Here is a 24,867-nt window from a genome sequence, read left to right as displayed (position 1 = left end):
CAAAATTTATTTTGCAGAAAAATATAAACACATTCTTCTGAGTTTTTCTGAGTACTTAAAGATGCTTTATTAAAAAAAATCAAATATATTAGGAAACACAATAAATAAACAAATCTTCAAGTAAATGCAAATGTCATGAAAAGATGAACAGAAAAGCACAAAATATTTCTAACCACTAATTTTACCCTTATTCCTCAACAATCAACATTCTCCAAACTTCAAAATTTCTTCAAATGTCAGATCACCTAAAAATCCAGAGACGTGCTGTCACACACACAGCATCGATCAGCTTGGGCTAACCCTAATTGGACAGACAGAGGCAACGGTATCATCGATAACCATGCAAGGCCCTCAGGGGCTGCGTCACGTAGCGCCGGATACGAAAGACAGAGCCAGATTGGATCTGCCGAATGTCTCAACACTGCTGGTTCAGTGAGCACAAACAAAAACCATTTAGTTCAGACAGCCGAGCGTCGATTTTCAAAGTCACTGGTTATTGTAGTTAAAATCAGAAGCACTCTGGGAAATGACAGATGTTTACTTATACATGAGCGCTAAAGTTCTGTCTAGTCTCTTTCGCTTGAGAGGACTAATAATACAGCAGAGCTGACCTGATTCAGATCAGACCATGACTTGGGAGAGAAAATGCGTATACTGATCAAAAAAGCAAGGACATTTGGAGAAATGTGTGTATAACAGCATATTAGTGCTTGTTTTGGTATTAAAAACTGTAACATTTGACTTGTATTCATTCACCATTGAAAGCTTGGTGTGTAACCCATCGTGAATGCCCCACCGCCCAAAGGCAATCTTGTGTCTTCAGGTCAGAGGGAGGGTCTGGTGGTGAGCAACATCACACAGCTCCTCATTACGAGTGTAAGAGGGTCTAGAGAGGAGGTAGTCTGCTACATTAAGCTGACTGGATCACTTTTCTCTGATCATGACCCATGACAACCTTCACTCATGTGAAGGAGAGATTGGGGTCTTATAATGCTCCAGTTAACCCAGCTTCTACTGTTTGTCAGCGAGACAGAAATTCTTCTAATGTCTGTCGCCACATATATAGAGAGTAAAGCAAAAAGAAATCCTCTGCTACAGGCTTATCATGAGATTCCACCCAGGAATCTTACTCAGCCAGATATTTTTCAACAATGAAATAAAAAATTCATAAAGCTGAGCTTTTACTGACTCAAATGCTTTGCACAGATTGCAATGTTATAGACAGAAAGCTTTAAAGTATAACCAAAAAAAGTTTTAAATAGTACTTTTAACAAATATTTTGACATGCACTACAAAAGTTTAATTTATAATATTTTTAGTTTTGTTTTTAAAAGAAATGAATACTTTTATTCAGCAAGGATGTAATAAATTGATCAAAAGTGACAGAAATAACAGTTATAATATTACAAAAGGTTTTTCAAATAAATGGCATTCTTTTGAATCTTCTATTCATCAAAGAATTATAAAATGTTTACAAAAATATTAAGCACTGTTTTCAACATTGATAAGAAATGCTTCTAAATCAGCATATTAGAATGACTGAAGGACCAGGTGACACTGGAGACTGGAGTAATAGCTGGTCAAAATTCAGGAATAAATTTCATTTAATACATTTCTAATAAATTACAAGATATATTACAATAGAAAACAGATATTTTAAATTGTAATAATTGTAATACATTTATTTTTGATGTGTGCTAAGGAAAAACGAAGATGTCAATATCAAGCCTGCTATTGTATATAAATAAATAAATGTCTAATTTAATAAGAGTAAAGATGACTATTCTAATAGAGAGGGATTCCTCTGCTGATGGCAGTCATGCTGTTCAAGGGCAATCAAGAAATAGATGGAGACTGGAATGGAACTGGCAGATGAATGCCAAAGATATGCCACCAAACTTCATTTGGAGGTTTGCATGATTGATTCAATAATTTAAGAGACGAAGGGGACAGTGTTTGGCAGGAGGGGCATTAATGGTTGACATTCCAATTGCGTAACAGAATCAGCATAATTGAATTTGCTGGACTTGGCTCGCACCATCTGCACCAAAGGATAAACCCCCAGCTGTTACAGTCTATACCTCAGGGTGGGACATCCCATCAATTCTGTACACTGTACAGCCAGGGTCACAAAAGCCCCTCCCATGCTCCAATTCCTATTCTCTACAGGTCTACCTCACCCCAGCTGCCCTGCTCAGGACCAAGAGAAGGGGGATAGAAGGACATAAGGTTGATTTGGTGATATTAATTAGCATTATGAGACATCCATCAGTTCAAAGAGCAAACACACTAAAACTATCAACTCTGGCTGTGGATTCAAATGATTTTTGGGGCAGAAAAGTGGTAATTTCAGAGAAATTATTTGAAGATATTACCTGTATGTCCTCCAGCAGCTCCTGTTTTCGCCTCCTAATGTTCTCCAGTTCCTGCTTCTCCTCTGGCGTCAGGTCGTCCGGTACTTTGATTGGAAACAAACAAAAGCAAACAATGAGCGTTCAGATGTCCAAACACAAATATGCAAACGGTCAAGCTGCGGTCTCTTGACCCAAACATTGTTGTACATTTCTAAGATGTTGCATGGACAATCAAAATATTTTCAGGGAAAACAAAACTGATGTAAAACGAAGGGATGGGCAACAGAACGAAGGGAGATTGTGAAGAGCAGAAACTGCCTCAGGCAAAGCACTGCCTTTGAGACACAAACAAACTCAGCAATCAATAGCTTAAAAAACACAGCAGTGTTTGTTGTTTATATGGCCCTCTGGTCCAGAACATCAGGAAGATCTCAGAGCAAAGCAGATAGTTGTTCATTTCATTAAATGCATTTCCTTTAAGCTAAAAGCTATTTCGAAGAATTTGAAGAGTCCAGTCAGGATAACATCTCACAAACCAGCTTAAATCTTTTCAGATGTTATTCACGAAATGGGTTAGGAGAAAAACAAAAGAGTTATCTGAAAATATTCTCTCACAACAAGCGATACACTTAAACCAAGAATTCATATTTTTATTTACATTTTTAACATTAATATATTATTTCATGCATCATATATAATATATACACTACAGGCCAAAAGTTTGGGATAATTAATATTTTTTCATGTTTTCAAGGTTGTATTTAATTAAATACAATAAAAACAATAATATAATTGCAAATGTAATTTATTCCTCTTAATAAAGATTTGAATTATTTGAAGGATCATGTGACACTGAAGACAGAAATAATGATGCTGAAAATTCAACTTTGCTAATACAGGAATATATTACATTTTAAAATATATTCAAAAATAGAAAACAGTTGTTAATTGTAATAATTTTACAATATTACTGTTTTACTGTATTTTTAATCAAGTAAATAGAGCCTTCTTTCAAAAACATGTCAGTGCAAGACAGCAATATACTTTTCAATAAATAAACACTAAAAAATTTAAAAAAATGCAACACTATCATAACATGACCCAGATATCAATATAATATATTACAAGGTCCCTGCTGATCCACAACCTTGGCAAACCAGCCAGAGTCTATCATTCCACTCAGCAGTTCTGATGTGCTCTGGAGAGCCCTGATGTTGGAATTTGCAGAACACAAATAATTTATATGAACCTTGCATCCATAAACCCAAAGATTTCTCTGAAGTAATTCAGTTTAAGTGCTTTGTTCAAGAGCACTAAAGTCAGTTCAATACCGGGCTGAGGGCCAACATCCCCACCATTCTGCTCGGTCTGGCTGATGCCAGTCAGAGAAAGACTTCTTTCTCTTTGCTTTTCAATCTTTGTGCGTTACATTAAGATATTAATACACTATATATGAACTTAGTGTTTAAATGGAGTATTTCTCAAAAGTGAAGACTTGCTTTGATACTTGCGAAGAAAAACATCTGAAGAAACTTCTGTATTTAAAAAAAATTAAAACAATTAAATAATGCTTGTAATTCACTGAGAAAAAAGGATGTAAAAATACTGTAGTTAGTGACTATATGCTACCATAAAATATATGGTGAAAATTTAATTAGAAATTAGTTTAACAGTTATTCATTTTGTTGTAGATAGCATTTATAATAAGTATCCAACTAATTATTCATTCAAATTAAATAAATTTTTCATTATTACAGAAGATCATGTAAAATCATTATTCTTACTACTGTCGCAACATGACAGATTTCTGTTATCAGTTGTGTTTAAAAACTGATTGGCAGTGGAGATTAATGGCTTTATGTCATTTGGAGACAGAGGTCATTTGTCTTGATCCAGCCGTCTCTTTAATGGATTGGGGGTCTAAAAACAACACGGGGCATTTGAAGACATCGGACCTTTAAAAAATTATTTTTTTAAAAACAGGGCACATTCCTTTGGTACTGAAAAACTCGTAAAAACTTTGACAAGATAAAGGCATTTAAACTCAACCCTGACCTAACCTAGCCACATGGTCAGCTGACCTCCCAGTAAAAACAAATGCATTCGGTCATATGATATGACAACCCTCACCTTTCATGTGACTTCGTTAAATCCCTTCCTGGTGGCCCGTATGGCAGCCTGACCCTGCAGGGGACCTACAGAGACCCATCTAGCGGCCCATGGACTAATTGATTCCTCGTTCCATTTACACCTTCACAATTGGATCACAAACCAACAAGCTAATACATTAGCTGATGAGAACATCACCGTCGTGATAAAAACAAAACCTACGGCCTGCTCACATGATCGTCCTCACCAATCACACGGATAACCATGTTTCTGAGGGACTGCTTGTCACTGTGGCAACGCACTACATGCGTTTTCCTGCTGAACTCCAGCTTGGATGTTTGACAGGCAGTCTGTGAGCAGAAATCCCGTCCAAAAAGCAGCCCATCCCCCCTCATTTTGCAGAAATTGGTATTGCAACCTCCAGCGGAAATCCATTAGTCTCGCCTGAGGTGAGGCTGGAGTTTACAAGCAGGACACATGTTCCTGGAGCCGATATCAAATAGGAAGAAAAGGTCACTCAGGTAGAAGTGAGTTCAGGTGGCTATATTGAACATCCATCGCATCCATCATTTCAGAAGAACTGGGATAAGATGTCAATCACAAACATTGTGGAGTTTCAACACAAAGCCAACTGCACTTTAAGATCAATTTGCATTACAAGTATTTTTCCACAAATATACAGGCATCACTTGTTTGGATATGGATTTACATCTATGGAAAAAGTAGCTTAGAGCACAACTGGAGAATATCTTACAGTCTTAAAGAGACAGCTCACTCAAAAATCTTCTGTTGAAAGACAAGTGTGAGCAAATGAAATGAGCCAAAAAAAAAATAAGTTTATGCTGAAGAAAATAATTTCTTTGAATATAAGACTAACATCACCTAAATGCCTTTAGTGTGACTTTTGATCAATTTGATGCTTCCTTACTGAATAAAAGTATAAAATTCTTATACATTTATTACATATATTGTATTACATATATATTACACACCATATTATATTTGGTCCAAAAGGACCAAAGTAAACTCCCATCTGAACAGGAAAAGGTTAACTGTGATCTTCTAGCGGGAATTCAACATGTTGAATCATATGAGTAGGCAAAAAATGTAATGAAGGATTCTTGATATTTAAGGCATCCCAGGCAAACTTGACAGGCAACACTCAACAGCAAAAACCAAAGACAAAATATCATTTCTAAATCATAGATGCTCAAATTGCGTCACTCAGGGCCCACTTTTAGAAAATGAGAGGTGAATAAAATGACCTAGTTAATGACACTTAATTTGGCATTTAAATGCACAGTAACCAATGACAACGGCTGCTTTAGACTTACTGTACCTTATATTTTCAATCACCTCATTCATTAAAACATGTAAAAGTGCTAGCCATCTTTGAAGGACCTTGACATTTTTCAGAATATAGGTAGTGTTAATATATTTTACACACAAATTCATTCAGAAATGCTTTTAGTATGCAAACGTCTTAACTTTATAGCATATAAAGCAGATGAAAACAAATTCAACAGTCAAACCGGAGTTAAATTTGACGGTTTTTACACATGCTTTTAACACAAACCATTGATGCTAAATAGAAGGTGCACAGTATAATACAATGATGAACTTCAAAACCGTTTCTCAATTACTCAGATAACTCTACCAGTTATGTATATTAAACATGTTTACACCCTTTCTGCAATGTGGCATGCTGTGACAAAATTGGAATGTACCCATTACAATCAACAAATCTGTTTAGACTGCATTATAATCAACACAGTTGCTTGCAGCATAGACAGCATTATTAACGGAAGCTTTTAAGTTAGTCGCCACAGTATATTGTCAAATAAAGTGAGGCCAGCAGGCCACCAATAAACTCACAGCAGGTTGAAGTTTGAGTATCTGCATACATACACATGACACTACAAATGGTACCCATTGGAGGCCCATTATGCATCTGCACACATTCAGGCAGTTATGAGCCTAATGCTTCCTCATGTGCTTGCCATTGAAAACACAAAGCATTTATGCTAAAGCTGCATTAGCATTTCATTAGCACATTCCTAAAGAATCATTAGAAGCCAAAGTCCTGGTTTAACATTCATGTGCACTGAGAGAACAAGCTAAGATGGAGCCAATTAAAGATTAACGGTAATGCTTTTGAAGTCCAAGATAGTAAAAAAACTAACAAAAATGAAACATTAATTTGTTACAAAATTGACAGACTTAAAGGAATAGTTCCAATGCCTTAATCAAATATCTTTTTTTTTGTTTGTTTAAATAACCAATTGGCTTTAGTTAGACTCACAGCCTTTAAATTGCTACTTACTAGTCGGTTGCTGTTGGTATTTGGGGCTGGGACATTGTCATGCTAGGGAGTATCTGATTGGACAAAAATCTATAATGCAGAATGAGTCATTAATATGTTTAATCCACTTATCAAGAACAAAGAGACATCCTTATACGCAGTTTTATGTCGACTTTTAGGAGAATAAGCATAAATGGCTAGACAAACTAAATTCTGATTTCAGTGTCTTTAGCCTCAATCTCAAGATGAATAACACTGTCAAAAAGAGCAAAATCATTTGATGAATGTAAATTAAGAGTGAGAATAAAAGCAAGCCAGTCAAACATCACACCAGTTGCCAGTAGCTGGTTTGATACAAACATGTTTATTCATGAACTCAATACTGCAGCTTCTAGCCTGGCTTGAGTTATCAAAATTCATAAGCTGAAGCTGGACGTCCCTGGTTCCATGTTGGGCCTTGGCAACAAGGTTTTTATCCAAGCTGGAATGCCCTCAACCACGTGAAAAGTACCATTCATTTCCAAGTCAAATGTTGGTCCGAACTCACAGGCAGGTGCCACTGCCGCAGAGACACATGTCTGCCTTTGACATCGATATGAGCATATAAATCTTCAGGGAGAAGCCGCTCTAAATTGATGTCAAAGAGTCTGCAAGCCACGTGGCTGCAGTTTTATGGGAGGTGGGGTGTCTCTTGTGGGCTTTTATGTTTTGTGTGTGGCCACAGAACTCTGTACAGCATTACAGCTTAATAGAAGGGTACTATGAAATGGTTTCTTCTCCATTTATGGCATTTAAGTCTTGGTTTGTTGTGTCTTCTGATGTTGTGTATAGCAACATATGACTAATGGTTAGAGAGAAGGTTGTGAACAGACATAAAAGAGAAAAAACACACACACATGTATGCATGCATGCATGCATGCATGCATACATACATACATACACAAATATATAATGTTTTTTACTAAATATAAACAGAAAAAACTTAAATGAAAATTAAAAAGGTTGTCTTGGCAACTAACTGAAATAAGTATATTTGTTAGTAAGTCAAGTACTAAAATGACTAAAGCAAAACAAAAAACTTCAAAAATCAATTAAAGATATATAGAAATGTTTAAAAAGACTAAATGACAAGTACAAAAATACTAAATCCAATTAAAAAAATAAATCAACTAAAAGCAAAACTGTAAAATAAATTAAAAACATTAAATTATACTATAATAGCATATAAAAAACAATTATTATTATTACGTAATATTATATATAGTTATTGTAACTTCTCACATTAAAAGGTGCATGAATCAACACTTATAATAGAAGTCAAAGTAATTATAGTGTTAAAAGATGGATTCTTAGAGGAATCGCTGTATCATCACAGCCTCTAAGTGCCAGATACATTTCTATAACGAGATATCAAACTAGGGCAAGCACTCCTGGGTAATGTGATCTAGCTCTGGCTCAATGTCACCAGCGGTGGCATCTCTTGGCACATTCACAGCGGTGCATCACCCTACAGATCTCTCACAGCGCAGCCATGTGACTGTCAGAGCACGTCGTAATCATGCGAACCATTGCTCGTGCGCACGTCACCAACAAATGACTATACTGCAAAGTAAATGCTACTTTTTAATACCTTGTATGGAAAACAGGCAGAGGACAGTCTATAAATTGTACTTTCTACATTCAAACAAACCAGTAATACAACATTTACCCATTTCATCTCATTTCATTTTATTCTAAGAATTCTGCCACACTGACCCACAGCATGAGCCAAGACGCCATGCCTAACATACTGTCTCTGCTGACCAGGTCAATTCAACACACTCGCTAAATACCAGACGTGTCACCCCTGCAAACACACACCACAGGGGCAGAGGAATGCGCCGTAATTAATCAAGTCACTGGCTACGTGCTGTCATTTGGATATTGTAAAGGACCAAAGAAAACATGTGGAACGCAGAGGTTGTTTTCCTGGGAAAGCGCTAGCCAATCTCTTATTATCCATGTCTGCTCCAACTGATCCTTAATCCTGGAGAACCCCAGTTTTGGGTTCAAACTTAGTGAGCAGAAAACATGTGAAGAAATCACACTTCCAAAGTAGAGGTAGGTCACAGGCAATCCCATAATCCGCTGCAACAAGTGCCCAAATTAAATAAAAAACAAAGTTGACTGAACTACTTTTAGAAGCATGTTTCTAATCTAATTGACTATCATTTTAATTGCTTTGCAACATGCTAGTAACAAGATAACAAAATATGATGCTACATTTCATACTATCTTAGAGTAGGGATTCCAAACCGACACCAAAGAACTAGCGCCTCACCTCGCATCACCTGCGTTGAGGCAAAAACAGTTGCACCACACTGGACAGACAACAGCTGACAGCCAAGTGGCCTGTATGCTCTGCGCTTGCGTGAGAGAACATAACTCTCCCATACCAGCAGGTGGCAGTAGTTTGTATTTGGCATTCAAACAGGAAGAGCTAGAACTTTGGATGTACACAAAGTAGACACCTGTACTCCTGCGGGAGTACCGCGAGACCCAACGCAACAGGGTGCGGCATGGGACAATTCTTGATGGGCGAGTGCGGGTGTGTGCAGGATGCAGGAGAATAAAATTATTTGCGGGACTCCCACAAAATAGAAATGATCTAAACATAAAATGTCTAAAACATAAATTGTTATTTATCTGCTGCACAAAAGCAAAAAGAACAACTAATATTAACATTAAAATGATTAACATGCGCAAGCTAGGCAGAGTTTCTATTTATATACCCATAAATTGGGTATATTTATATACCCAATATATGGGTTGCGCAATGAAGCCAATCACAGGCGATTAAGTTAGAATCCACTCACGACTTGTCTCATTTAATACACAAAGTGTAGACATTGTGAAAGATTCATTGTGTTATAACAGAGCTTTATGAGATCGCGAACTGAGATGTAATTTCATGTAAATTTCTTCGATGTACTGAAAAAAAAATCTATATAGTTTACTTTTATGTGGGGGCGGGACAAAACATGAATGTCACGGGCGGAAGCAGGACAAGATAAGATGCATTTCTGTGGCAGCGGGTGGGCGCGGGACTGAAAAATCCGTCCCGCACAGGTGACTAATACAAAGCAAGCAGCAATCTGGGGCCAATTCGATATGCAGAATTGGCCAAAAAACAGATGATTGTGTCCGACTACAGCCAGCAGTGCAAAAACCACTGAAAAAACCAAAGCCGACGGATTCTCAAAAACCACCCAACATTGTGTGTGTTCACTGCTGTGTGTGTGCACTTTGGATGGGTTAAATGCACAGCACGAATTCTGAGTATGGGTCACCATATGTAGGGCCGTATGTCACGTCACTTTATGGTCATTTTTTCTTCCAGGTCATCTACTGTCATTGCACAGCACAAGTTAAATGGATAGTTCGCCCAAAAATAAAAATGATGTCATTAATTACTCACCTTCAGTCGTTCCAAACCCACCATTTTCTGATTCTGATTCTGATTTTCACAACAAAACCCTTTGTTCATTTTCAGAATAAGATATTAAATAAAGATTTTTTTAATTAAATCTGACCCTGCATAGACAGCAAGGGTCCTACAACGGTCAAGTTACAGAAAGGTAGTAAGGACATCGATAAAATAGTCCATGTTACATCAGTGGTTCAACTGTAATTTTATGAAGCTACGAGAATACTTTGTGTGCAAAGAAAACAAAAATAACTTTATTCAACAATTCTTCTCCTCTGCGTCACCCTGGCGCAATTCTGGAGAGCTTTAGGATTTCATTAAAAATATCTTAATTTGAACGTAGGTCTTATGGGTTTGGAACGACATAAGGCTGAGTAATTAATGACAGAATTTTCAGTTTAGGGTGAACCATCCCTTTAAAGATAATATTGCAAGTTATAGCATTCACCAAAAAATGAAAACTCTCATTATTTACATGTATGAACACTGATCAACACGCATACATTGAGCTCATCAAATATGGTCAACCAAAGCTCAATCGAACTAAACCTCACTGGATCTTGTTTGTCAATCAATCATGTTGAGCTATATCAGGGTTTATATGAATCAAATTCTAAATTAAATCTCTCAGGTTATATTATAGGCTAAATATCTTAATTTTTCTTGGAACGATATGAGTCAAAGTTTCATAGAAAAAAACAGGATGTTTTTGAAGGCAACTCTATCGCCCCTTGAGTATGGAGGTTTGTTACCAACAATTGCGTTCAACGGGACCATGTTTACAATAAATTGGCCAAACTTCACAGTTGCATTTATGTATTTACATAAAGTAGCCTATGTGTATGGCCTTAGAAGGCAACTTACTTTTGCCACAAAGGCAATATACTACTTCAAAACCGCAACTATCATCAAGTATCTTGGTTCAAACATCAGTTAATACAAGAACACCCACCACTTGCTCTGTCTAAGCATTGTCTCTGCAAACACTCTGATAAGAAAGGCAGCTGAAGAACACAAGCCACAGATCAGAACTACAGCGTAATCAACTCATCCCAGAAGCTCATACAAAGCCTCCATCTAAACAGGCTACAAGTCCTGTGGCTGCCACGAGTTTCCTGATGTCATACTGACTCTCATTCTATGATCACTATTCAACTAGTGAGGGGAAAATCCATCCACAGGCCTGCAACAGAAACTGGCATTGGGTTTGTCAAAGTGTGTATTCAGGTTATAAGATGTGGCACATGCACTGCTACATTTAGAAATGAGTCAAATTATGAAGACAAATGACTGTAAATGCACAAAAATAAAAATATCAATGTACCTGTGAGAAATAATCCTGTAGTGCTGAATGACAGTTCTAAGCCTTCACAATTCCAGCTTCCCAGTTCTTTTTTGAATCCATTTAGCTGAATAAATGCACCTTCATGAGTTACTGTCACCCAGAAAAACCAGCAGAAGCCTAACTCACAAGATCTTCCAGTAATCTCCAGCACTCCATGTGTGAGTGGAAGTGATGCTACAGGAAGATGAGGCAGCCAGTTTGAGATCTCGACTGTTCTGCTCTCGGCACAAACTCTGCTGTATCTGAAAATGACCCCCTCCTCTCCTCCTCATGTTCTTTCTCTTTATCGCTCTCTGTAACCCTCTCCTCTTGTCTCCTCCCCCGGCACACATACTCATTTCAGCACACTCAAGAGCTCCACTCTGTGGCTGTACAGAATTTTGCCCCATGTGTTATTTCAATGTACTTTACCATTTAAAAAGTTGGGTTAATTTTTTTGAAAGAAATTAACACTTCTATTCAGTAAAAATACAAAGTACACCTTAGTGTTACAAAAAGTTTCTATAGGCTATTTAATTCATCACAATTTTGACTAATTTATATTACACAATTTTTTTATTACACAATTACAAAATATGCTTTTTTTTATCTTTGGATGCACAACATTGATAATAATAAACAATGCTTCTTGAGCACCAATGATTTCTATAAGATCATGTGATACTGCAATGGCTTCTGAAAGTTCATCTTTCCCATCACAGGAATAAATTACATTTTAAAATATATTAAAATGCAAAACAGTACAAATTGTAATATTATTTCACAATATTACAGTTGAACCGCATTTTGATCAAATTAAAGCAGACTTGTGAGTATTAAATGTTTATTTTAAAAACATTTTAAAAATTGTTTGGACAATTAAAAAGTAAAAAAAAAAAAAAAAATCATATTTAGAATGCAAAGCAGGGTGAGATGTACAAAAATATATTAAATCTTTTTTTTTTTAAACAGAACAGGTGCATTATTTTTTCTATGCATTATTAAAACTGACAGGTAAATACAAAGTTTAACTACAGAAAAAAAAAAACAACTTTGGAAGCATTAAAGAAAAAATTAAGAAATTATTTTAAGAAAACACTGAAAGAGATGTTTAGAAAAAAAGGGAACAGAAAAGAAGACTGTGTACACTAAAGCAACTTTATTGTTCTGCTCCGCTTTTGTCTCATTCTTATTCCATCCACACAAAAAAAGCCAGAGAGTAAGCATGCCTTTCCCTCATGGATGTGTCTGCATTCAGGCATGTTGTGGTTTCTGTCCTATGCGGTCCAGTTTTCCACAGTAGTAGTTCACAAAATACAAAACAGAGCACAATCACGGTCCTGTCTGGCCAGTTTTCTACCATCAGCAACCTGTTTTCATAGCTCAAAAGCTCAGCAAGACAAGCTTTGGTTCCCTTACCAAAAAACCTGTTCTAGATGCAATCTGAATTCAGTCAGAATTTCTTGCACCAGACGATAATGAAAATATAATTTGATCACACAGCAGAAACCTCTAAGGACAAGGTTTGCAGTAAGAAATAGAAAAGCCACTCCTTAAGGAGAACTGGCCTGAGAGACAGGCCTTACTTAATCTAGAGGACTTGATTTGGGGTTGCACCAAGTAAAGCCACTGCTGACCTGGATATCCGGGATAAGGAGGGTACCGATGGAAAGAGGATTGCCACCCACTTCCCAGTGTCAATACAGTCACAATGAAGCGAGTTTAGGTCAAATATTAAAAACATCACTAAACTACTTCATGATGGATCTTTTTAAAGCCTACATACACATTAAAGTTGCTCAAAATTGCTTGGAATTTTTGGAATCAAATAAAAAACAGCCAAACATTTCCAGAAGAACAAAAAACCCCACAGATTTATTTATAGTAATTAAACAGTTTATTCAGTTAAAGTGATTAGTACTATTGCACAAACTAGGCAACTACATACAAATAAGGTTGTGTGGAAAACTGTTCCCTTCACTGCAGCTGAAATTAAGTCTCCTTTAAATCCTGTCTTGTCAAAAAAGAATAAAACACATAAATCAAGATACTAAAGCTGAAAATAAACATTCTTTAACAAACTGATGGGCAACATATTAAGGCAGTTATCATTTATCTCTCATCGGGTTATCACGTCTGTCAGTATTGTAACCGTGCTATTTCTGAACAGAGCATCCTGTTTGTCTCATACGAGACATGCATAACTCACATCTGAATGGACAAAAGGGAGAGAAGCAAAGAGTAATAAAAAGACTTTTCAATCTAACATTAAAAATCACATCTACTTCACTATTTTTTGTTTCTGAAACAAAACTGAGCAACTCTTTCTTTGATTGCATCATTCTCTCGTGCATTTTGAGCAATTTTAGAGAGTGCCATCTTAACTCTTTCATGTAGGGCTGAGGAAATGATTCCAACTGACTCAGAAAAACCATGGTCAACAACCATAGAATGGGATAAAGTAATTATAATAGGCTTAGACAGACAGACAGAGACAGACAGACAGATAGATAGTCATTCACTACATGATATATTTTGTATTGAGTTTAATAAAAATGAATTCACTGGCATCCAATATCAAAGGCTCAAGTGAGAGAGACATCCACTGGGTCGTTAAAGTTAACCGAGTCATGCTAGAGGTCAGGTAAGCATTCGTGAGATTGTTTTAACATGCTCTTTAATGGAAAAATGCTTTAGAAATGTTATAAGTTCCTAATAGTTTGTTAAGCTCGCACCACATTACATTGTCCGTTGCCGTGAATATAGTATTGTTGAGTCCGACTAATTTGCTTGAATCTATGGTGGCCGAGAGAGCTCAAAGCGCTGCAACTTCAGAAAACACATGCAAATAGACAAAGCACCAGCAAATCAAGAAAACATCTTCGTCAGTTTGACAGCAGGGGGCTGTTTCATAAAGCAAGTTTACCAAACAAGCCAGGCTTATTTCAGTTAGTCTGACTTATTTTGAACCAAATCAAATGACAATAAGTCAGAATAACTGAAATAAGCCTGGCTTGTTTGGTAAACTTGCTCACAACACAACCAAATAAATTTTATTTGCAGTGCGTTTCTTTTTTTGGTGAGCATTTGCAGTGTGCGTGTTGTCAAATTGACGAAAGTTGTTTTCTTAATTTGCAGGCGTTTTATCTATTTGCAGTGCGTTTCTTTGTTTGGTTGTGTTGTGAGCATTTGCAGCGTGTGTTGTCAAATTGAGGAAGTGGTTTTCTTTATTTGCAGGTGTTTTATCTATTTGCAGCGCTGTTGAGCTCTCTCGGCCAGCGTATGAATCAGTTCTTTCAAACAATTGATTTCAAAGAGCAGGTAAAAACAGATTCAGCAATTCTTATAAGTTAAAACAAAATCATTTCCTATAACATTTATTTGTAAGTTATATTTATACAATACAATAACTTTCTTTGACTTGATTATCGCTCACTATCAGCTCAAGCATCAGTTCTCGGTTCACGAATCGAACTTGTTCGAAATACATCTCAGTTATACGATTCATTGAGATGCTGACTCGAAAAACAAAAGGACTCATTCAGTTAGATGAGTGAACTAATCGTTTAGGACTGCGTTTCCCAAAAGCAACTATGGTCGCAAGTTCTATTGAACACTATTTGTAACGACGGAACTTGCGACTATGGTTGCTTTTGGGAAAAGCACCCCTGATTATTCTTGTGCTACGGTTGAATCGATTCACCAACAAGATCCGATTCGAACGAATCATTCATTCAGAAACATCGTTATGCATGTCCCTTCAGAAAGAATGGACCTGTTGCATATCGATCGACTCCATTTCCATTAACATACAACAGCCCAAATGACAGGAGACAAAAACCAAGCCACAACAATATGTAAACACCACTGGCCACTGCAAATATGAAAACTTCTGAGATCCACTCACCGATTCCATCTTCTGATTTCAGCACCATGATAACAGCGAGCACGTGTGTTCAGAGCAATTACCTGCTGGCGGTTTAACAGACCTCACACTTTAACCTGATAACTTACTGTTTTGAACTGTACCGAAAACCACGTCTAAAAAAACTTGAGATGAAAAAGGTGTTTGAAAGTATTCGCAGTAACAGCAGAGAGCGGATGTCACTGTGTGAAGCCCTCATGCTCTGCAGACGGGGCGTGTCCTGGCGATGGCGAACAACCAATCAGCGCCAAGCATTGATTTTATTTATTTTTTAGTTTTTTGGTGTGCGTGCAGACACACACACACACACACACACCAAAACATTTCATGAAATCTAAAAAGAAGCTTAAAAATGTAATTATAGGAGTCTGAACTTATGTTCATGTCAATATAACAACCCACATATGTGGCTTTTTTGATTGTTCTGAGAGCAGTTCATTCAGGAGGGCAGGCTATTCTGACCGACACTTGTGGGAGGAAAGTTTTATGCATTGGAAAAAAGAGCCAATGCATAAAATCTCAATGCGTAAATCTTTCCTTTGTAAGTAACAGTCAAACACTTCCCTATTCTATGTATAGCAAAACATAATTGTATGACTTTTTATTGCTTGGTTTCAGCTCTGTACTCAATTTGTGCCTTTAACAACCAACTAGTAAAACCAAATAAATAAAAAAAAATCTAAATTCAATATATGAACTTTCTTTGATGGTGCTTTGTTAAAAAAAAAACAAGAAATCTAAATACATCACCATTCAAATTTAGTAAGGACACATTAAATTGATTAAAAGTGACAGTAAAGATTTTTACGCAGTTGCAAAAAATGTATTTAAAGTAAATGCTGTTGTTTGGAACATTTTAATAACAAAAACATCTTGAGCATCATAGTGTCCACAAAAACAACATGTTTTCAACATGTTTCTTAAGCAGCAAATCAACATATTAAAAAGATTTTTGAGGGATCATGTGACACTGAAGGCTTGAGTATACTGACTAATGAAAATTTGGCTTTGCAGCACAGGAATAAATTACATTTTATAATCTATTAAATAGAAAACAGTTGTTTTAAGTTGTAATATTTCACAATATGACTAAGTTACTGTATTTTTTTTATCAGATAAATGCAGCCTTGGCATAAGAGACATCTTTTAAACACAAAAACCTTACGACCCCAAACCTTTTCCAAGAATATAATCTCGATACAACCTGCATGGAAACTAAACTAAAAAAAAAAAAAAAAAAAAAAAGATTAGTGAGTTTATGCTCTATGAAAAGCTGCATATAATTCTATATACTGATTTAAATTCTTGCAAACTAAAATAATCTGAAAGATAGAAAGAGAGCAGACGGAAGAGACTTGAGATGTTTGAGGGATGTTCAAGCCTTCGAGCTACTCTTACACACAGAGGCTTGTATTCTCGTCTCGCCCCCAGGAGGATATTGGTCACATCTTAACCGTGACCAATGGCTGATTATCTTCAATACAGGATGACCGAGCACTACGTGAACAAGCTTTTTGTTTGGGTGTTTACTGACCCTTTAAGACTGCTGAAGAACAAATGTGGAACTAATATGACACAATAAAGGGACAACAAATATACATCAAAGTTTTTAATAAGTGTCATTTAAGTTGAACATCAGACCTGAAGATGTGAAACCGATTAATTTTCATGGTGCTACTGGAAAAAGCATGCATCTATTTCAGTATCTCATATTCATAAATCTGATGCAATTATGGCCAGTGTCTACAGTATTAGATGCACAAGGAATACAGTGCCCTCCATAAATATTGGAACAGTAAAGACAAAATTGCTCTGTTGGCTGTGGAGTCAAGACATTTGCAAATATGATTAAAAGATGAATATGAGACAAAACTACAGAATATTTTATTATTAGCCATTTCAACACACACGTTTTACCAAATAAAAAGAACAGCACTTTTAGAGTTCATCCCACTCATTGATGTGAGCATAAGTATTGGGACAGTTGAACATAAGGCAGATATAAAAGATTAAAAGCTATTATTTAGTTGCAGATCCCTTGCGCACAATCACAGCAGTGAGTCTGTGACCCATAGACATCAGCAGACTCTTGGTCTCATCCTTTGAAATACTTTTCCCAGCCTTTAATGCAGCCAATTCCAATTGTTGCTTGTTTTGGGGATTTTCTGCCTTTACTCTCCTCTCCAGCTGGATTTAAATCTGGAGACTGACTTGGGCAATCTAAGACTTTCCATTTCTTTGCCCTTATAAACTCCTTGACTGAACTGGCAGGGTGTTTTGGGTCATTGTCCTGATGCAAAATGAAGCACTTCCCAATGAATCTGGTGGCATTTTCTTGAATATTGGTAGGCAAGATTGTTTTGTACCCTTCCAAATTCATTCTGCTACTGTCATCATACATTAAGTCATCAGTAAAGTTGAGAGGGTCTGTTCCAGACAGCCATACATGCCCATGCCATGACAACACCTCCACCATGCTTTACAGATGAGGCTGTATGCTTGGGATCATTGCAGTTCCCTTTTTTCTCCACATTTTTGCTTTCCCATCACTTAGATAAAGGTTCATCTTTGTCTCATCGGTCCATAAACACAGTTCCAAAACTCTTCTGGCTCACCTTTGTGCTGTTTTGCAAACTCTAATCTTGCCTTTCTATTTTTGGTGCTGGTCAGAGGTTTGCATCTTGCTGTGTAGCATCTGTAATTCTGTGTCAAGTCTCCTGAGGACAGTAGATTGTCAGAGCATCACCCCAGCTTTCTGGAATTTGTTGGTGATTTTACAGACACGTCTTTTAGGATTCATTTTCACAGCTTTTATGATTTGTCTGTCATCAACTACTGTTGTTTTCTCAGCCGATCAGGTCGTTGTTGGTTGCTGGAGTCGCTGGTGGTTTCTTGATTTCTTCATGCCCTTTATTTTTGCTAGAGCTCTAACTGACTTCTTTTCTTTTAGCATCCAAATTGCTTGCTTTTCTCTAGAAGTAATGGATATAACTGATACAACACATTCCCTGCTTTTAATATCTGAAGAATTAATGCAACAGGACACAGCTGATCACTTAGAAAGACCTGTGAGGCAACTGTCCCAATACTTATGCTCACATCAGATAGAGGGATGAAACTGTAAAAGTATAACTTCTTAGCTGGTAAAACATCTGTGTTGAATCACCTAATAATAAAATGTGACATTCTGTAGTTTTGTCTCATATTCATCTTTTAATCATATTTGTAAATGTCTTGACTCCACAGCCAACAGAGCAATTTTGTCTTTACTGTTCCAGTACTTTTGGAGGGCACTGTGCATCCTTCTCATGAAGCTTTGTTTGTATGTTATCTCAGAGAAGAGGGTGTGGAGGGCAAACGCCAGCTGCTCTCTACTGAGCACAGCCTGGTGTTTACCAGTAAAATGAATGCTGAGTTATTAACATGTGGGCTGAGAAATGACACAAAGCAGACTAAAAGCTATAAATCAAACAAGGAATCTTCCTCAAAGATAATCAGCTAAAAAACAAAGTCATTTGGTAATGAAACACGTTGTGTTTTGATGGGAAAAAACACTGACGTTGTAGTCACACTCTTTGTCAGCAGAATATGATAGACATTTCATCATAATTCCCATGTTTAAAAGGGATTGACTTGCTGACTTAGTACTAAAGAAAAGAACATTTGAATGTCAAAACTACTAGTGCTATAAGACGGGTTCTTCTTGTCTTCCACCTCACGGACTAATACAGATACTGCAGAGAGGCCCACCATGACCTCCCCCCTCTCCCCTTGCTGTTTTTGAAATATGTACCTGACGCTTTCTGTGACAAATCAAAACATATTTACAAGCTAGCGCTTGAGGAAAAATCGTGCTGTTCTCAACAGTAGCAGACTGCCATAATGACACACTCTTGTGCTTGCTTTTATTTCACCCAGACACATAATTCAACACGTTATTACTTACATGCCAGCCTACTGATGATTAAGTGCACCAAGTATGGGTCACTTTGGTCTGTCCATTTTTCAATGTTCAAATAAAAAAAAGATTTGACTTGATTGCATGGAAACATAAAGTTTCAGGATTTAAAAATTAATACAATTAATGTAATTGAATATATAAATATCTAAAATCAATTAATTAAATATAGACTGCAGTTCAATTATTTTGGGGTCAGTAAATTAAAAAACAATTAAAATATCAGTTAAAACAAATGCTGTTCTTTTGAACTTTGTATTCATCAAAGAGTCCAGGAAAAAAATGCATCACAGTTTCCACAAAAAATATTAAGCAGCAGAACAGTTTTCATCACTGATGATAATAAAATAAATGTTTCTTGAGCAGCTAATCAGCATATTAGAATGATTTCTGAGGGATCATGTGACACTGAAGACTGGAGTTATGTAATGCGGAAAATTCACCTTTTCATCACAGGAATATTAAAATATATTAAAACACAAAACAGTTATTTTAAATTGAACAATATTGCAAAATAAATTGCCATAGTGAAAATTAGAGACTTGTTTAGTAATAAAAGAAATGTGAGAATTGCAGGACTGAAAAATGTCTGAAAATACTGAAATGCTTGGATATTTCTTGCTAACTTTCAGTTGTCATGGCAATGAGTGCTTACTAAGTTTCTAAATCTATGCAACATAATTTAGATGTGTGGGTAGACTCGTAACAATACCATGATCATATACACACACAGAGAGAAATACGAAGACCATAAAGTCCTTGGAATAAAACAATATTACAATAGAAGCAAAATACGCAGAAGCATATCGAATAGAAGTCAAACAAAGCGTTTACAGTTTAACTCTGTTTCCATGACACTCACTAGGAAGTGAGAAGATGATGATTTCAAGATTTGAAGCATTTCCTATGTTTCACAACAAAACACTTCAATGGAATTATATTTATGGTCTCTTTTTACACTTGTGACAGCACAAGCTTTTCTAATTAAACCTGGGGAACTGTTCCTAATTAATAATTGAAGTGCATTATAATAATGTACCATAATTTGTCACAGTTTCAATATTTATTGATCGTGACATTGAAATGGCGCTTCCAGCAATGTAGTCTAGCACTAACAGCTTCACAAGGCCTGGCATTAGCATCCTCTCACCTACCTTTCCACAGCAATAAAGTGTCTCGGAATGTTAATGCACTGTTTCCCTGAAGCGGCTCCTGTACTGCCACCTTCATATGCGCTGCTGGAGAGACCGCGAGAGGAAGTTGTCAAAAACAAATCATATCCTCTTCTCCTATTGAGCCGATACAACACACATACACACTTATGCACTGTGCCACAAAACTGATACACAGTCACATGAGTCACATGATCACAGGGCACAAAAGTCCATTACACTCTCTTTGACCTCAAATGAAGGCAAACCCAACCGGAAAACAAACCAAACGATTACGGTTCTCAAGGTGATACAAGATGCAAGAGACTGAAATACCTCAAAATGATTATACTGTATATTATCTACCAATGCAAGGCTTTTCGAGTCACAGATACAATTTTAAATCTACATTAGAGAGAATATTCCCCTAAAATTTTGTCCTAACCACACTAATACAGCAGTGTGAACAAACAGATTCATATTGAACCATTTTGTATGATTTGTTAAGGCTTTGCAAGCTCCCAGCATGCAATGCAGCATGAATAAATGGATGCGTTTACTGTTACTGTTTGTTGACTTTATGCTTCATTGTTGTTAGTTAGTCATCTTTTTACTGCATGATGTTTGTTGATTGTCACTGTGCATCAATATTGCACATTTTATCTCTGCATTGCAAGATGTTTTCTTCTTTAAAAGCAAAGTATTATCTATGTGTGAATGAAAATTTGACAATGTATTGAACAAAAAATTTCAGCTTCCCAGAATTTATTAGCTGAGAAAAACATTTACTGAATGATGAATTCCAAATTGGCTAAACAAAGACTCATTTAATGCATCATGCTGCTTTCATTTTTTACTTTTCTCAACATGTATACAGTGTATAAAGCCATAAGTTAAGCAGTAGCATATTCATTCCACCAGAAGGCGCTGCAATTAAACTTAACATCATTTTATTAGCAAATATCTAATGCGCTTCTTAACCCAAAGAGTAGTGTGTCTGCATACAAGACCTAAATTGCATCTGTTGACCACAATTTTAAGCACTGAAATATAAAAAAATAATTAATTACACACAATAAATCTGGTGCTGGATTAGAAAATAATGAACATATTGAATCCAGGATTTTTGTAATGCTAATGGCTTTATAATAATCTCTATTATCTTTTATGAAAGCTATTTTGGTAGAAAAGAATGGGAGCGAGAAAGTCGGAAGAGAGAGCTGTTCATTCACAACCAAATCCAGAATAGAAACGGTAATGTTCTTCCCTCCCTCTCTGCACTGCATGCGCAGGAAAACAGGGCAAGAAAACATTACCAAACAAAAATAACACAATAACTGACCCTGAGGTAATATTAGTGCTCATGCTATGTAATTTTTCAAAGGCCTGACATTTCCAGTAAATTCGGTTCATTCTCTTTTTCTCTGTAATTTTCTGTCTCCTCATGTACTTTCCTGGTCTCTCCTCCTTCATGCCTACCAGAAACGGTACATTGCTGCTACTGAAAGACACTGCAGAAGGAGACGGGTAAAATGCATGAAAACATGTCCAGGTTATATTTCATCCCAAAGTCAGAGAGAAAAAATGAGACACGGTAAGTTACAATTGTGAATAATGAATTAGCATGGAATTATAAATGCGGTGTTTAGGGTCTAAAATTATTAATAGAAAATACAAATTGCATTCTTGTTTCTTGAGACAGTACCGAACACCAATTCCATGTATAAATGTGGCCAAACTAAAAAGCAGATAACAGAGAAGAGAGAATAAAAAACTATGCGTATTGGGTTTAAAAACTACTTTTAAAAATGTGGATGGTTATTAAACAGTAACGTATTTTAATAAAAAAATAATATTTCAAAAATAATAAAAGGAGAATACTTCCTTTAAAAAAAACTTTTATTATGCATAATTAACATAATTTGTTATACTATCACAGTAACCCCATTTTAAGCAAATGTTGCACTAATTACACTTTTTTATGTTTTCAATTTTTTTGTTTGTATACATAATTTGTTATATAACCTTTTTATATTTTATGTAGTTTATATATTTTATGTAAATCAACTGTTATATAAATAAAAAACAATAAATTATACAGTGACCCGATTTAAATAATGAAAAAGCAGCAAAAGCATTCTTAAACTTTTTTTATTTATTTTTTATGTTCAATTCTTTTATACATTTTACATGTAAATCAGCCAACAATAAAACAAGCTTTCAAAACAGCTCTCTACCTGTCTGCCATTGGTCAATAAAACAGCTAGCCCCGCCCCAAATTCACACCATTGGTTGAGTCGATGTTGTTGTATGGCCAGGTTTGGAAGAGATGCTTAGTCAAACCAACAGACCGATATTTTGATTGTGCCACAGTTATTTTCTGGGGAAATCATGGCTTCTTTAAAGTTGTTTCTGCATTGTGGGATAGGAGAAAGTATTATCAAGAAAACCTAAGCTTTTAAAATTCAGGTGTTAAATAAGTGATTGCAAAAATGACTACAGAGAAAACTCAGAAGAGACGTGGGAGAGTTCAGTACAACAGGTGCACTGAAAAGATGGAAAGTGTAGACGTATATATGTAAAGTTAAAATGTGTTTGTTGTTTGATCTGTGTACATGAGCAAAATAAATACTGCCTTTGAGGAGAGTTATCTGAACTCTGATGTAGAACCCCTCCTCTCTGAAACTGCAGGAAACGCATCTTCTGAGCAGGAGACCAGACGAGAGAAATGAAATGAGGTGAGACTCCTCGGGGAGATGCAGTGCCTTTACTTGATGCTGCTTTACCCAGCAGACACAGCTAAAATACAGACAAGACTCCTCCGATTCACTATGCTGATTCTGTATTCTGATTTTGTGTGTGTGTGTGTGTGTGTGTGTGTGTGTGTGTGTGTGTATGTGTGTGTGTGTGTGTGTGTGTGTGTGTGTGTGTGTGCGCAGCAGAAGCCAGTTCTAGCACACAGAGTCTTCTGTTTAACGCAAAGCAGATGTGAGACTTAATCAAAATCCTTAGTGAGACAGTCTGAATACATTTAAATATCATTTCCACCTTATGACCTTAACGCTAAACTCACCCTGCTAACTCTGAAGTCCCGTAACTTAATTCCAAACAGATCTCAGTGCTGTGAATGCATTACATTAAAATACACAAAATATGAAATTGCAAGGAAACAATGATCCTTATGTACATATTAATGGACAGTTTCTGCAAAATTGACATAGAACAGGCCAATATTATCAACCAATGCAGGACTGAAACAATATTGTGAAGAATAGCCCTTGAACGTTAACCAGTTATTGATTGATCAAAGCGTTCTAGTAATTAGAGAATACATATAGTACTAGATATGACATAAAACTATTTACATTATTGCCTAAATAAGCAACAATTATAATTTATTCTAGTCTGTCTATTAATAACAAGGATTTTGTAATGATTCTTTATGCCAGTTACAAAGTATTGCCAGTAGGTGGCGACAAATGACTTTACAAACGAGTCAATTAATCCTTCATTGAAGCGATTCATTCATGATTCATTCAGGAACAAAAAGTAAACTTGGGTTCATTAGTGAGTCAGTGAATCATTCACAGAACTGATTCATTAATTCCAAAACACTGATTTATTCAGAATCGAAACACCGCTGCTCAGAGACGAGAAACGGTTCTGCTGTGGATTCATTCAGAACTATTTTCACTGGCAAAAGTTTGGGGTTGGTAAGATTTTTTTAGTGTGTGTGTGTAGGCTAGTACACACACATATATAACAACATTATATAACATATTTACGAGACATTACTTTTTAACATGAGCAGGCTAACGACGCAGCATCCATTAAGCTGTATCCTTTCTCAGTCTGCTGCCTTTAAATGACTAAGCACCAAGGTCGAGCAAACAACTTAAGCTTTTATCTTTTAAAGGCTGTATTTAAATGCCAAATGAGACAGCCGTCAGAGTATCTTATTAAAGCTCCACAGCACTCAACACTTTTGAGGTCAGTTCACATAGCTGCAGCTCAAAGCATCAAGATGCTATACTCAGGAAATCAGATCTGCCCTTCATAGCAGGTGTTACTACACAGGCAGTGGCTGTAGATAAAAGGTCATTCCATCCTCTGTGTAGGGGTCAAGACATATAAACCTTTGACTGCCTGCACACTGCACTCTGATTAACAAAGAGAATCTGTGTGAATTATACAGTAGTGGATTTTAAAACTCATTCACACAGAAGTATTTCAATAAATTTGCCATTAGCATGTCCCCAAGCTAATGGTGTGTTACTT

The 24,867-nt window shown here is 36.3% G+C and overlaps 1 protein-coding gene across 5 annotated transcripts in view; it reads right to left on the bottom strand.

The window, feature by feature from the left end:
• Window positions 1-24,867, bottom strand: part of LOC306852525 (cytohesin-1) — a 64,466-nt gene that overhangs the window by 16,659 nt on the left and 22,940 nt on the right. For 2 of the 5 annotated variants that reach the window (XM_079389423.1, XM_079389421.1), the window contains exon 2: window positions 2,376-2,458. In XM_079389423.1, the coding sequence (XP_079245549.1) occupies window positions 2,376-2,458 (83 nt within the window). Of the gene's footprint in view, window positions 1-2,375; window positions 2,459-11,555; window positions 11,841-15,462; window positions 15,703-24,867 lie in introns of those variants that run through there. The other 3 variants (XM_079389422.1, XM_079389424.1, XM_079389425.1) reach the window with 3 other exon arrangements.

The sequence above is a fragment of the Barbus barbus genome, assembly GCF_936440315.1.
Source record: "Barbus barbus genome assembly, chromosome: 32".
NCBI classification, from domain to species: Eukaryota; Metazoa; Chordata; class Actinopteri; order Cypriniformes; family Cyprinidae; genus Barbus; species Barbus barbus.
Note: the sequence above shows the minus strand (reverse complement) of the source record. Positions and strands in the feature narration are given on the sequence as shown.